The sequence below is a fragment of the Sceloporus undulatus genome, chromosome 2 (genome assembly GCF_019175285.1).
Source record: "Sceloporus undulatus isolate JIND9_A2432 ecotype Alabama chromosome 2, SceUnd_v1.1, whole genome shotgun sequence".
NCBI lineage: Eukaryota > Metazoa > Chordata > Lepidosauria > Squamata > Phrynosomatidae > Sceloporus > Sceloporus undulatus.
In genome coordinates this window covers 270,515,441-270,528,579 of record NC_056523.1, presented here as the reverse complement: position 1 = coordinate 270,528,579, position 13,139 = coordinate 270,515,441, and the positions used below count along the sequence as shown (strand labels likewise).

At 38.3% G+C, this 13,139-nt stretch overlaps 1 protein-coding gene across 2 annotated transcripts in view; it reads left to right on the top strand.

Moving 5' to 3' along the window:
- The window catches only part of FER (FER tyrosine kinase), a 204,584-nt gene that overhangs the window by 168,820 nt on the left and 22,625 nt on the right, over positions 1-13,139 (top strand). For both annotated transcript variants that reach the window (XM_042451397.1, XM_042451398.1), the window contains exon 18: positions 12,588-12,742. In XM_042451397.1, coding sequence (XP_042307331.1) covers positions 12,588-12,742 — 155 coding nt within the window. The remainder of the gene's footprint in view (positions 1-12,587; positions 12,743-13,139) is intronic.

Genomic DNA, 13,139 nt, shown 5'->3' with positions numbered 1-13,139 from the left:
CACCAGGTAGTAGCTGCTTTCAGGCCTCCTAAACAGCCCTGTCAGCTACAGATTAATTTCTGTACAGTATTCTCAATCCTTCTGCTGCCGCTTCCACCTAAATTCATTTGATATTGTATGTGTTCACTTTCTCCCAAAAGCCTCTGGATTCTGAGAGCATTTTTTTTGACATTAAAAGGGCACTTTTAAAAATATATATATTATTAAAATAGAACAATACAAACAAATACACCATCAATAATCCATGTAGTACATCATAACATTCGTATATACCTACATACTTACATTACTGCATATTACATATTTACACACATTCTTACTAAACATGAAGAGTAAGAAAACCTATCCAAACAACCTTCTTTAAACTCCCTAACTCTCTCTTCTACTCTTACCTTCCAATATTTTCCTTCTTATACACTACTCCTTCGGTTCTTCCCTTCTTTCCCCTTTCTTATATCCTTTAACTTCCTACCTACTCTTACCCTCTGCACCTTCTTATACCTTCTTATTATCTATCCTATCATCTCTTCTCCTACTCTTCAATGACTATATTCCATAAAAATTCACTTAATTCCTCTTCCACTCACAACCTCATTCATACCAACTTCCTCCTACCAGTCTTGATCAAAAGGGCAACTTTTGATGACCAGCAGCTGACTTCCAAGAAACAGGTAAATAATTTCAGAGTATATGAATTAGCATAAAATTGGCATATGTTTATGCCAGTTAGAAAATAAGGCTGTAATGTAAATAGAAAAACAAACTAAGTGGGAAGACATTTCCTGTGTGTTTGCTCCCTCTGCTACTCATGGTTGATGGGCAAAATAAAATTCCCTCTCTGCTCTTCCCGTGTGTGTGTGTGTGTGTATTTTCCTTCAAGTTGCCTGTAGACTAATGGCAACCCCATTAATTTCTTAGGGTTTTTTTTAGGTAAGGAATACTTACAGTTCCTTCCTCTGAAATATAGCCAACAGTAGAAGTACTCAAACTTTTTACCCTTGGGATCCCCCTTTACATCTAGATATGAACACCCCCCCCCCCCCACATGGCAGAGTACACTTGTCCCTCCACATTCACTGGGTTTAGGGGCATAGGACCCCCATGAATGTGAAGAAACTGTGTTCCATCAAGTAAAAACTATGTTTTTACTTGATAGAACACCTCTCTAGGAATCTCTAGGTCCTCCAGTGCAACTCTGTGGTCAACATCGTATTGACCATAGAATTGTACTGGAGGAGTTACAAATGCCTAGTGGAGTGTTCTCTCTAGGAATCTCTAGGTCCATCATTTTGACTTTTGGTTAAAGTTGACCATAGATTTGTGCTGGAGAACCTAGATATTCCTAGAGAGAACATATTAATAAAATCTGTGAATAATCAGATCTGCAAAAGTCAAAGGAAATAACATTGTTCAAATTAGAAAAGTTTTCTTCAAGTAAATTCAATATTTAACTTAACACAGGTATAAATTTTGCACATAAAACAGTTTGGGAAGAGGTACTTAAAAAGTTTAGGAAGAGGGATTGGGGCCTCCTAGTTTTGGGTCCTCCTTGAGCAATTTTCGCACATGCCCCAGGGATCCCACCCCACTTTTTGGGAACCTACAGTATTTGGTATTCATTAACAGTTTCCCTGCTTAGCTTCCATGATTTTGTGCCTTTGGAATATTTAGGGCTATGCTTGCAAATTGCCCTGCTAGCCCATGCCTTCCACGAAAAAATGGAACATCACTCACAGCATTCCACTTAATGTAGTAGTGATTAGAAGTTGATGAGCATATCCAATTTATTGAAAATGAACAGCTGTTTATCTTGCCATTAATTGTTGTTGTTGTTGTTAGCCACCTTTGAGTCAATTTCTACTCATGGTGACCCTGTGGATGAGAAATCTCCAAGACTCCCTATCCTCCATTGCTCTGTTTAGGTCTTGCAAATTCATACCTATGACTTCCTTATTAGAATCCATCCATCTAACATCTGGTCTTCCTCTTTTTCTACATCCCTCCATCTTTCCTAGCATTATTGTGCTTTCCAATGAGTCGTGCCTTCTCATGATAGGGCCAAAGTACAACAGTCTCAACATCTTGGCTTCCAGGGAAATTTCAGACTTGATCTGCTCTAAGATTCACTTGTTTGTCTTTTTGCCTATCCACAGTATCATCAGCACTCTTCTCCAGCATGACATTTCAAAAGAATTGATTTTCTTCTTACCCATGTTCATCATTGTTCAGCTCTCACATCGTACATGGTAATGAGGAATACAGTGGCTTGTACGATTCTGACTTTTGTGCTCTGTTGTATATCTTTACACTTTAGAATCTCTTCTAGCTCTTTCATAGCTGCTACCATGCCACAAAATAACAAGAAATCTTTTGCCCTGTAGACTTTAGAACTCTAGCAGGTTCATATATTTCCATATATAGTTTTGCATTCATATTGGGAAACTCTGGTGTCCCAATTTGATATAAGCGAGGATATTAAAAGACAGCTTAAAATTGGCAGCTGGGGGTGGTGGTGTTAATGTGTTGTCTTATTCTATCGTTTTCTGGTTTTGAAAAACTAGAAGGGTTTGGATAATTGGATGTGTCCTATTTTAACCATGACTGACATTAAATGACATGGAAAGGGGCTTTTTGTCTAGAACAAAAAGTTAGTACATACCTTAGTTTATTCTAAATACACCATTAAATGAGATGTGCTGAGTGCTTGTGTTCAGAATTACGCCAATTAAATATCATTAACCAGCACAACAGTGTGAAAGACACTGGCCATTGGAAACTGACAATCAGTTGGAATATACAACTTATGTGGAATTAATCTAATGCTCCGCTGAAATAAATTTGTAGTATCAACAGTTCGACATATGAAACCACACTTCAGAGGTAGCCGCCACAAATCATAAACCTAAATGTACAATGATAGCTAATGAGAATAAAAAGCTTCAGAATTATAGGCTAAATTGTTTAGGAATGGGCTTAGCAGGTAAACAAAGACTTTATTTAGATTGCATCACTGCAGAAAAGAAAATCTCCCATATCTCAGATTGGGTCTTAATATAATACCACTAAAAATAAAGTCTTATCAAACAGTGTGCTAAATTATTGAAATTGGACAAAGGTAAGACATGTTTTCCAACTGCAGAAAGGAAATATGTTGAGACAGAAAATAAATTGAATTGCAGCCCTTTGTTTCAAGATATAAATGAATTATAGGGGAAAAGTCTTTATTCATAACATAGTCTCATATTTCGATCTGGCACACTGAAGCAATCATAAAAGCTGAAGAAATTTATTGTAAAGTCAAGGAGAAAGTGTGTGTGTGTGTATGTACACAAAGAAAATCACATTATAGATTGAAGTGATTAAAAAATCCCATCAAAACAACTTGAAAATAGCTGTTAAAATACATTTTCCCCAAGCTACTGCTTATTCATAACATTTGTACCATTATTTGTGAATATTTTGTTATTAATCTGAATATATTTTGTATTGGTTACAAAACAGAGCATGCCCAGTTGATGCCTCTTACTGTGTAATTTTTGCAGATGAATTAGCCTGGAATCACGACTGCTCCTTTAAATTCAGATTGAGTAACTGTGATAGGTCCACATAATCAAGATACACTCGGGTCTTGCCAAGTTTGCCAGACTATCTGAAAGACCATGTCTCCCCATAAGAACTTGCAAGATGACCTGACAAATACAGTCTTAAAGGTGATAACAAAGAGGGCAAAAGTAGGTGATGCAGAAATAAGCATACATAGGCAGAAGTGGATTGGAGTCCACAAAAGCTCATGCTGAAATAAATTAGTTTTAAAATTGTTTCAAGACTCTCTTTCTTTCTTTCTACATCAAAACATACTGACATAGTTGTTTCTCTGAATATAAATTATTATCATCAAGAGTCACATATGTAATGAACATCAAGGTACTGTAATTGTTGGTAAATATAAGCCAATGATTGAGAGAAACCTGCATATGATCTGAATAGCCTTATTCACTTAAGCTATGTAGGATGTACAGCACAGTAATCATCCATATTTCTAGAACCAATTTGGTCAAAAATAATTTCTCATTGTATATATTTTGTGGTTAATGTTTTTACTTCTCAATACAGAATAAATCCAGAATCTTGCTTTGCATGTTGTTAATATTGTCTCTCAGTTGTGTATTTTTCCATTGGTCTGTTTCATCCTGAACACTACTTCATGATCATAAACTGCTTTGTTTCACACATTCTCTGAAGTTTCAGTTTTAGGTTCGCTCAATAACAGAATTTTTCACACTGTCCATAGCTCTTATTTGCTTCTGGAATAATGATATGTCTTGACTCCATGTTAAAAAGCTTTCTGATCTTTTCCAAACTTTCCATTAGATTTCCTTCCTGACAAACAGTGGAAATCATTTTAATTGGTTGCAAGGCACTCGGCAGTGAGAAGATTTTTTTAAAGCATTCATTATTGGGTAGATTTTTCTGCTCAGCAGCCCAGAAAAACCTTCATGCTGCTATGCATTCAGCAAACAATTAGAATAGGGGTAAAAGTGGTGCAACGTTGGGGAGCTCCTTAAAACTCTGAATAGAACCCTAAAAAGATTAATGAGTGATAAGGGCATATATTTTTCAAGCTCATACTAAGTCATACATCCTTCTTCCCCAGTACCATCATGTATTCACTATCCTGGTGGCTAACAGGGCATTATTTATTTCCCTTTTTTCAGGATTATTTAAACATATAAGTGTTTCTGAACTTGAAAAAATCCCTTGTGTTTCGGGGGAAATCTTAAGTAGTAAGGCTGATCATATCATATCGGTTTTTAATACAATTACTGCTTTGCAGGGAATAACTAGAACTGTTTCTGTTCTTAAGACAAGCTTTCTACTTGTTTTGCAGTGGCTGACATAAGTGGTGTTCCCGCACTAGGTGTCACCCAGTACAGAGGGGCAGGACTTTCAGTGGGTGGGACTTCTAGAACGGCATGTGCTGCCTCCCCATGCCATCCCGTCACATGTGCCACTCCATTCCCCCTGTGTGCTGGTCTGCTCCTGGAAATGGAGTGTGTGGTGGGTGTAGTGCATGTTGTGGACAAAGCAGCGCATGCATGGGGCATGGAGCGGCACATGCAGGACAGAATAGCGTGCGTGGGGGATGGAGTGTCACCCAGTACAGTCCACACCTCCCAGTGACACTACTGGCTAACATACCACAAATTTTTAAGTCTTTTCTATACCCCAATCTCTATCAAGGAAAAGCAGTTTTCTAAACGGGGCTAGTTAAAGCCCTACTGTATCTGAACAGTATCTGAAAAAAAGAAAGAACTTCTTGGAAACTGTATACACATTGCTTTCATTTCCATGGTAAAAGAAAAGTATGATATAAATGTAATAGTAAAGGACTTCTCAAGCCACAAATATTGAAGAATGTGAGAAATCCACTTTTAATACATCTGAATGGCCTTGATTGAAAACATGACGCAGCCTTAAAGATTCAAGACTTCTGTGGAAAGCACCAAGGACCTGATCCAGATCCATGTGCATTCATTTGCACATTTAAGAAGGGCCTTGCACATACAGCTCTTTTCACCCAGTGGTTGGAAATGTCTTTCCCTCCTCTGTGAACATTCAAGGAAGCCAAAGGCTGAAAAGGATTTAGGTTTAAAAGGCTTTGGAGAAAAAGCAGCATGTGAGTATAATATTCTACTTCTAATAGAACCAGGAAAGATGTTAAGGCTCTGCTGTCCTCCTCCCTTTGCCCTCTCTCAATTTGCCTTTCTTCCACATTCTTGAAACTTTGGTTAGAAGAAATATGACTGGAATTGGTGGAAAGTTAAGGTTGTTATTGGTGGAAGTGAGTGATAGTGGTGTAGAGAAGTAAGTACTTTTTCTCCCACACAGTGCTTTCACCTTCAAATGATTCTTACATTGCCTATTTTGCAGACTGTTTTTTAAAGAAGTGCCTAGGTCTAAAAACTCAGGTTGTTCATGGAATGGCTACTTCCTTCCTTAATGTTTCATTCTGGCCAACACAGCCAGACACTTAGTGTTGATGCAAACATGTTTCCATGCTGTCTTCGGGCTCCCAAGACTAAACAAACTCACAACCCATGTTGAAGCCAGATCAGCACTGATTCTGCCAAGCATGCTGTGTTTCTGCCTATGTTGATTGGTGCCACTAATAGAACTGGGAAGCTTGCCTCTCTTACAGTGCTGAAAAAGCATTTTGGGTATTGAGGAATCTTTCTTCTGTCTCTTTGAGGTGGGACATAGATGGACATTACAATCCTTCAGCCTGAGAACAGGACCCAGAACAATTGATGCAAGCTGCAGGAAAAGAGATTCCACCTGAACATTAGGAGGAACTTCCTGACAGTAAGGGCTGTTCGACAGTGGAATGCACTTCCTCGGAGGGTGATAGAGTCTCCTTCCTTGGAGGTCTTTAAACAGAGGCTGGATGGCCATCTGTCAGGGATGCTTTGATTTGGATTTCCTGCATGGCAGGGGGTTGGACTGGATGGCCCTTGTGGTCTCTTCCAACTCTACGATTCTATGATTCTATGATTGGATGCATAATGACTTTACACAGACTGCAGTTTTCACTTTCTTGTATATGATTTTTCTAGCTGTTGCATTGTCAGGAAGTCTGAGTGGGCAGTGTGCTTATTTGTAGCAAACATAGTATGACATTCTAATAACCATAAGATAAATATCTAGTGTTCAATAATTCATGTATTCAAATTGTGCATATCTGAACATAGTGCTAGTATAGTAGTACCCTTGCTTGAGCTAGGATGGTTGTGCTGCCTTTCAATAAATTAGAATATAAGTTTTACACCCAGGAAAGAACAGCAGAATTAGGTCTGTGGCTTGTATCCATCTTACATATAAATAACATTCCATTTAAAAGCCTGTATAATTTATAATCTTAATAATCCTTAAAAGAAATCATAATAATCCTCAAAGACACAATTCATTACTTATGCATAGCAACCTGTCTGTTAGCAAATTATCTGTCGATGCTGAAAGCAAAAGGCAAATGCTTTATAAATCCTTTTCTCAGAAATGACTGTTAATGCTGTAACTGTAATTCGCTACATTAAATGCTTGTGTTCAAATAGTTTAACATTTTTTTCCTTTGGACAGCTGTGCTCATAAACAAATGGGAATATAAGCTTTTTATAATGTTTTAAGGATGCTTTGAGTTACAGTCTTTTTATTGCAGAATGGCTTTCACTGAGTGTTTCTGCTTTGTTTTCAGGATTTTTATTTTATTTGTGAGTTTTGCTCTCCACCAGCCCAGTCTTCAAAATATTTAAATCAGTGAGAACTGCTGCAGAGTGATAAGGGCTTAAACAGGCAAAGTTCTGATGACCAAATGTTTTTCTTACTGCAGCCCTGAGTGAGAGCCTGGAAGCAGCTTGTTAGAAATAACTAGTTACTTGTAATTAGTTCTTTTTTCTGGTAAAGAAGATATAATGATAAATGGTTATAATTGAACACTGGATAATTTCACTTCCTTTCTAGGGTAACTATAGATTTTATGAGGTGTAACCTTGCTTAATAGTGGAAGGAGATTATCACATGGTTCAGGCTGTGCCTTGAGCTCCCAGCTTTTGCTCTGCTGGGGCAGCAACAAAGTGGATGGAAGGAGTGTTTCTTTTGTACCAAAGGCCAGCAGCTTTTCAAATCTAAGTAAAAAGTAAACATTTTAACCACTTTCTAAAAATAGGAAGGTAAAGAGTTGCATTAAAAAGTAGTAACTAACAGCAACAAAAAAAAAATCTGTATCTTATGCTTGTAAATGTCTCTAGACTAAGTTTTAAAGTAACATTCCAGCATTCCCTAAACCACAGCCTTGAAGACTCCTATGGCTGGCTTTTAATATTTTAGGAGTTGTTCTTGTTCTTGTCTACCTTCAAATCATTTCCAGCCTATGGTAATCCTATCACAGGGTTTTCTTGGCAACATTTGTTGGGGAGGAGTGTGGCCTTTGCTTTCTTCTGAGGCTGAGAGTGTGTGACTTGCCCAAGATCACCCAGTGGGTTTATATAGCTTAGTGGTTTCCAGAATCATAGTCCAGTACTCAAACCACTACACCACATTTGTTCTGTTTTAAACATAAAGCAGAAAATACTTTCCTTTCTCCAAATCTTTGTGTCTAATTACTTTGGAAATGCATGGCAATTTTGCAGTTGGCAATTTTGGATGAAATCCCAACTCCAGATATTTAGGAACTTGTTGATCAGATAGATTTACTTTTTGTACAGAAACTGTAATAGATGATTATCAAGAAGAAATGTATTAGGAGTATGTCCGCACTGATTGCCCAGGACTTCTCAATGGCTTTCAATACTATTGACTAAGGTATCTTTATTGATTGCCTTTATTGGATGGGAGCTGCATCAGATGATTCTGTTCTTACAAAGTGGAAATACACCAGGAGGTAGTCTAGCACATTCCTTTGGAAGTAAATCTAGCTTTGGTTATCCATACTCAGGAAAGGCATACAGTTTACTGCAGTCAACCTTTCTAAGGCTGCCTTTGAAAATGCTTTGGAAGTTACATTTATTTCCAGAAACACTTGCTACTGGACTGCTAACCAAGATGAGGGCAGAGAAGAAAGGTCATGCACTTACGGCGGAAAAATGAAATACATAGATATAGGATGGGGGACACCTGGCTCAATGAAGCTATGTGTGAAAGGGATCTAGGAGTCCAAGTAGACCACAGGTTGAACATAAGTCAACAGTGCGATGCAACAGCTAACAAGGCCAATGCGATTTTAGGCTGCATCAATAGAAGTATAATGTCTAGATCAAGGGAAGTAATAGTGCCACTCTATTCTGCTTTGGTCAGGCCTCATCTGGAATACTGTGTCCAGTTTTGGGCACCACAATTCAAAAAGGACATTGAGAAACTGGAGCGTGTCCAAAGGAGGGTGACTAAAATGGTGAAGGGTCTGGAAACCATGGCCTATGAGGAATGACTTAGGGAGCTAGAGATGTTTAGCCTGGAGAAGAGAAGGTTAAGAGGTGATATGATAGCCCTGTTTAAATATTTGAAGGGATGTCATATTGAAGAGGGAGCAAGCTTGTTTTCTGCTGCTCCAGAGACTAGAACGCAGAACAATGGATGCAAGCTGCAGGAAAAGAGATTCCACCAAAACATTAGGAGGAACTTCCTGATAGTAAGGGCTGTTTGAGAGTGGAACAAACTCCCTCGGAGTGTGGTGGAATCTCCTTCCTTAGAGGCCTTCAAACAGAGTCTGGATGGCCATCTATCGGGGATGCTTTGATTGAGATTTCCTGCATAGCAGGGGGTTGGACTGGATGTCCCTTGTGGTCTCTTCCAACTCTATGATTCTATAATTCTGTGTATCTGTTTTGTGCTTCTGTATTTTGGACACAGTGAAGGTGCTTTGGCAATTATACTTCTGAGGAACAAGAAAGAGCTATACTTCTTTGGTGGTCTTTAAAGAGAGACTGCATGGCCATCTGTCAGGGATGCTATGATTGTGAATTCCTCCATGGCAAGGGGTTGGACATGATGCCCCTTGTGGTCTTTTCCAACTCCATCATTCTGAGCTGTGTTCTCATATCCATCTGCCTGTTGTAGACCAAGATCTATATGTCCTTCTCCTGGTGCTCCTGGCATTGGAAGGCTGGGACAACTAAAAGTGGCAAGTAGGGAAAGGGATATTTCACATGTTGACCTGCCTGTGGTAGACCTTCCTCAAGGACTTTTCTGTGCTATCTATTGGATGTGAGGGCAGTCTGGCTGCAACATCTGTCACTCCACTGTTCACCAGGGTTGGTATCTATTTTATTTGGGCATCAAGCAAGGAACTTTTTCATTTTCCCAGTGTCAATTTTTAATAAAGTAAACTTTATGGACTACAGCAAAGCTTTTGACTGTATAGATCACCCCCCCAAAAAAAAAAAACCCCTATGGAGTGATCTTAAAGAAATGGGTGTACCATTGCACTTGGTTGTCCTGATGGGAAACCTGTAGTCAGGACAGGAGGCTACCTTCAGAACAGAATATGGAGAAACAGAGTGGTTCCCAGTTGTAATAGGAGTCAGATAAGGCTGCATGCTATAACCTATTTATTCAATTTGTATGCAGAAAATATCATACACAGAGCAGGTTTGAACATGGAGGAAATAGGAGTGAAAATTGGAGGAAAGAATATGAACTATCTAATATATAGAGATGACACCATACTACTAGCAGAAAACATCAAAGACTTGAAACGATCACTAAAAAAAAGTCAGAGAGGAAAGTGCAAAGGCAGGCTTGTGATTGAACATTAAGCAAACAAAAATAATCATGGAAGAGCTACAGGAATTCAAAATAGACAATGAGGAAATTGAAATAGTTGAAAGATTTCCCATACGTTGGATCAATCTTTGATCATAAGGGGGATTTCAGTCAAGGATTCAGATGAAAGCTAGTATTAGGAAGGGCAGCTATAAAAGAACTAGACAAAATCTTAAAGTGTAAATATATCAAGCTGAATACCAAAGTTAGGATCATCCAAGCTATCATATTTTCCATCATCATATATAGATGTGAGAGCTGGACAGTGAAGAAAGCTGCTAGAAAGAAGAAAATCAACCCATTTCAGATGTGGTGCTGGAGAAGAGTGTAAGAATACCGTGGACCTCCAAAAAGACAAACAAATGCATCTTAGAACAGATCAGGCCTTAAATCTCCCTGCAAGCCAAGACAACTAAATTAAGGTTGTCATATTTTAGCCACATCATGAGAAGAGATGACTCACTGGAAAAGCCAACAATGCTAAGGAAGGTAGAGGTAGAAAGAGAGGAAGGCCACATATCAGATGTATAGACTCAATCAAGGCAGACATGGCCCTGAGCCTGCAGGACTTGAGCAGGGCAGTGGAGGACAGGGACTTTGGAGATATCTCATCCACAGGGTCACCATGATTAAACAACAAAAACATGCTCTGAGTTTTTCTTATGAGGCCTTTTTTTCCCAGGGCCTGTGTTGAAATATTTGATGAAGACAGAAATAGTCTTTTTCAATGGTGTGGCCTCAAGTCTAGACTGTCTTCTTGATGGAGATTCACTTGACTCCAGTTCTGGATTCTCTTCAGCTTTGATTAAAATATTGGTGTGTACTCATCACTCTTTTGTATCGGCTGCTTATTTTGTTAGTTTTTTTATGATAATGTAGCTTTAGTTTAGTTTTGAACTTGTTTGTGACATTTTATTCCTATATTGTCATAACATTCTTGTGTAAGACATTTTGAAGAGTAATCACTTGATGGGCAAAGTAGAAGTGTTTCAATCCTCAGACACTAGAAGGATGTTTTAGTTGCCAAGAGTCACTTTTTTGGCAGAACTGGATCTACAATGAATGCAGTGAACCCTGTAGTTTTAGTAAGGTAGTGCTTAGAGTTGCAGACTAGGACTCAGAATTTCAGCTTGACCGGGAAATAAACCATAGGTGACTGTAGATCAGTTTTTTGGCCTCCACATCACAAAGTTATTCTGAGAACACACAAGTAAATACAGAAGGTACACCACACTAAGACACTTGGAGGAAAGGTGGGTTATAAACAAAATAATTTGTAGGTGTAGATGATATCTTACCGATACATACTTTTAATACTATTGGATGGACTTGAGACAAGCAACAGGCACTGAATTTATTTTGAAATGTTGTGTGAGCTATTTGTTCATAAATTGTTCACTTTTCATTGTTTGTATGGGTCTAGATTTTTTTCTGATAAGATCATGTTTAACCATAAGAGAGAAATCCATAACAGCCAAGAATGCAGTTTTTGCCAGAAACAGCAATAGGAACAAGCTCTGGAGAATGGGTCTCAGCCCCAATGAATAAGAAAAACATCTAAACCTAAATCTTGTATCACTTTTTCTATACAGTGAGCCCTGGGTATCTACTGGGGTGTGGTTCCAGGAGCCTCATGGATACTAAAATCCATGGATCTTCAAATCTTATTATATACAATTGTATAGTAAAATGGTGCCCTTTACATAAAATGGCAAAAAAGGGTTTGCTCTTGGGATTTTTTTTTTTTGGGGGGGAGGTATTTTCAAGTCATGAATGGTTGAATCTGTGGGTGCAGAATGCTTGGATACAGAGAGCTGCCTGTATTTACATTTGACAGTTATGAGACTGTCATAGTAGCTTGCATCAGATCATAGTAAGATGTAGGGTTTTCCCACTAAAATCAAGGGGACAAATGATTCATAACTGATTCACATCCCTCTGATTTCACTGCATGTGTTATAAGAAAAACTAAGTCTAGATTCAGTCCTTTCTTTCTATCCTCTCACATCAGATAGTTGCCAGTCTGCACTGTACTGGAAATAACATGCCTCAAGGGCAGACCTATCTCAATACTGTTGTTTTTCATGTGCTTCTGTTAATATTTTAGAAGATGTATTTTCCAGGAACCATTCTGCATTATATAGGTTATATGTCTAAACCTCTTCTGCAGTAAAAAAAGCTGAAACCATTCCTGCCTAAACTGGTTTAGTTTTTGAATATAAAAATGCATAGTACTACTGTATTGATTTAAAGGCCATATCTTTTCCCCAACACAGGGACCTTGCTGCAAGGAACTGCCTAGTAGGAGAGAACAATGTTCTGAAAATTAGCGACTTTGGAATGTCTCGTCAAGAAGATGATGGAGTATATTCCTCTTCAGGATTAAAGCAGATTCCTATCAAATGGACTGCTCCAGAAGCTTTGAATTATGGTAAGGAATTAACATTGCTATTTGGACAGTGCTTCTTCCAAAATAGTTTTGAGGTTGGTTGGTTGGTTTTGTTTTTGTTTTTGTTTTTGGAGGGGGGGTTGTCATTAGAATTTATAATAGAAACACATGAGAAATAGAAATACATTTGCCTCTTTTCCAAGACTTCTACAGGTCAGATCTCCATCATCCGGAATTCCAAAATCCAAAATACTCTAAAACCCAAAACTTTTTAAATGGGTGGCTCAAAATGACACCTTTGTTTTCTGATGGTGTATATACAGAAACTTTGTTTCACGCACAAAATTGTTAAAAATGTATAAAGTTAACTTCAGGCCATGTGTATAAGGTGTACAAGAAACATAAATGATTTTTGTGTTTAGTCTTGGTCCCATCTCCA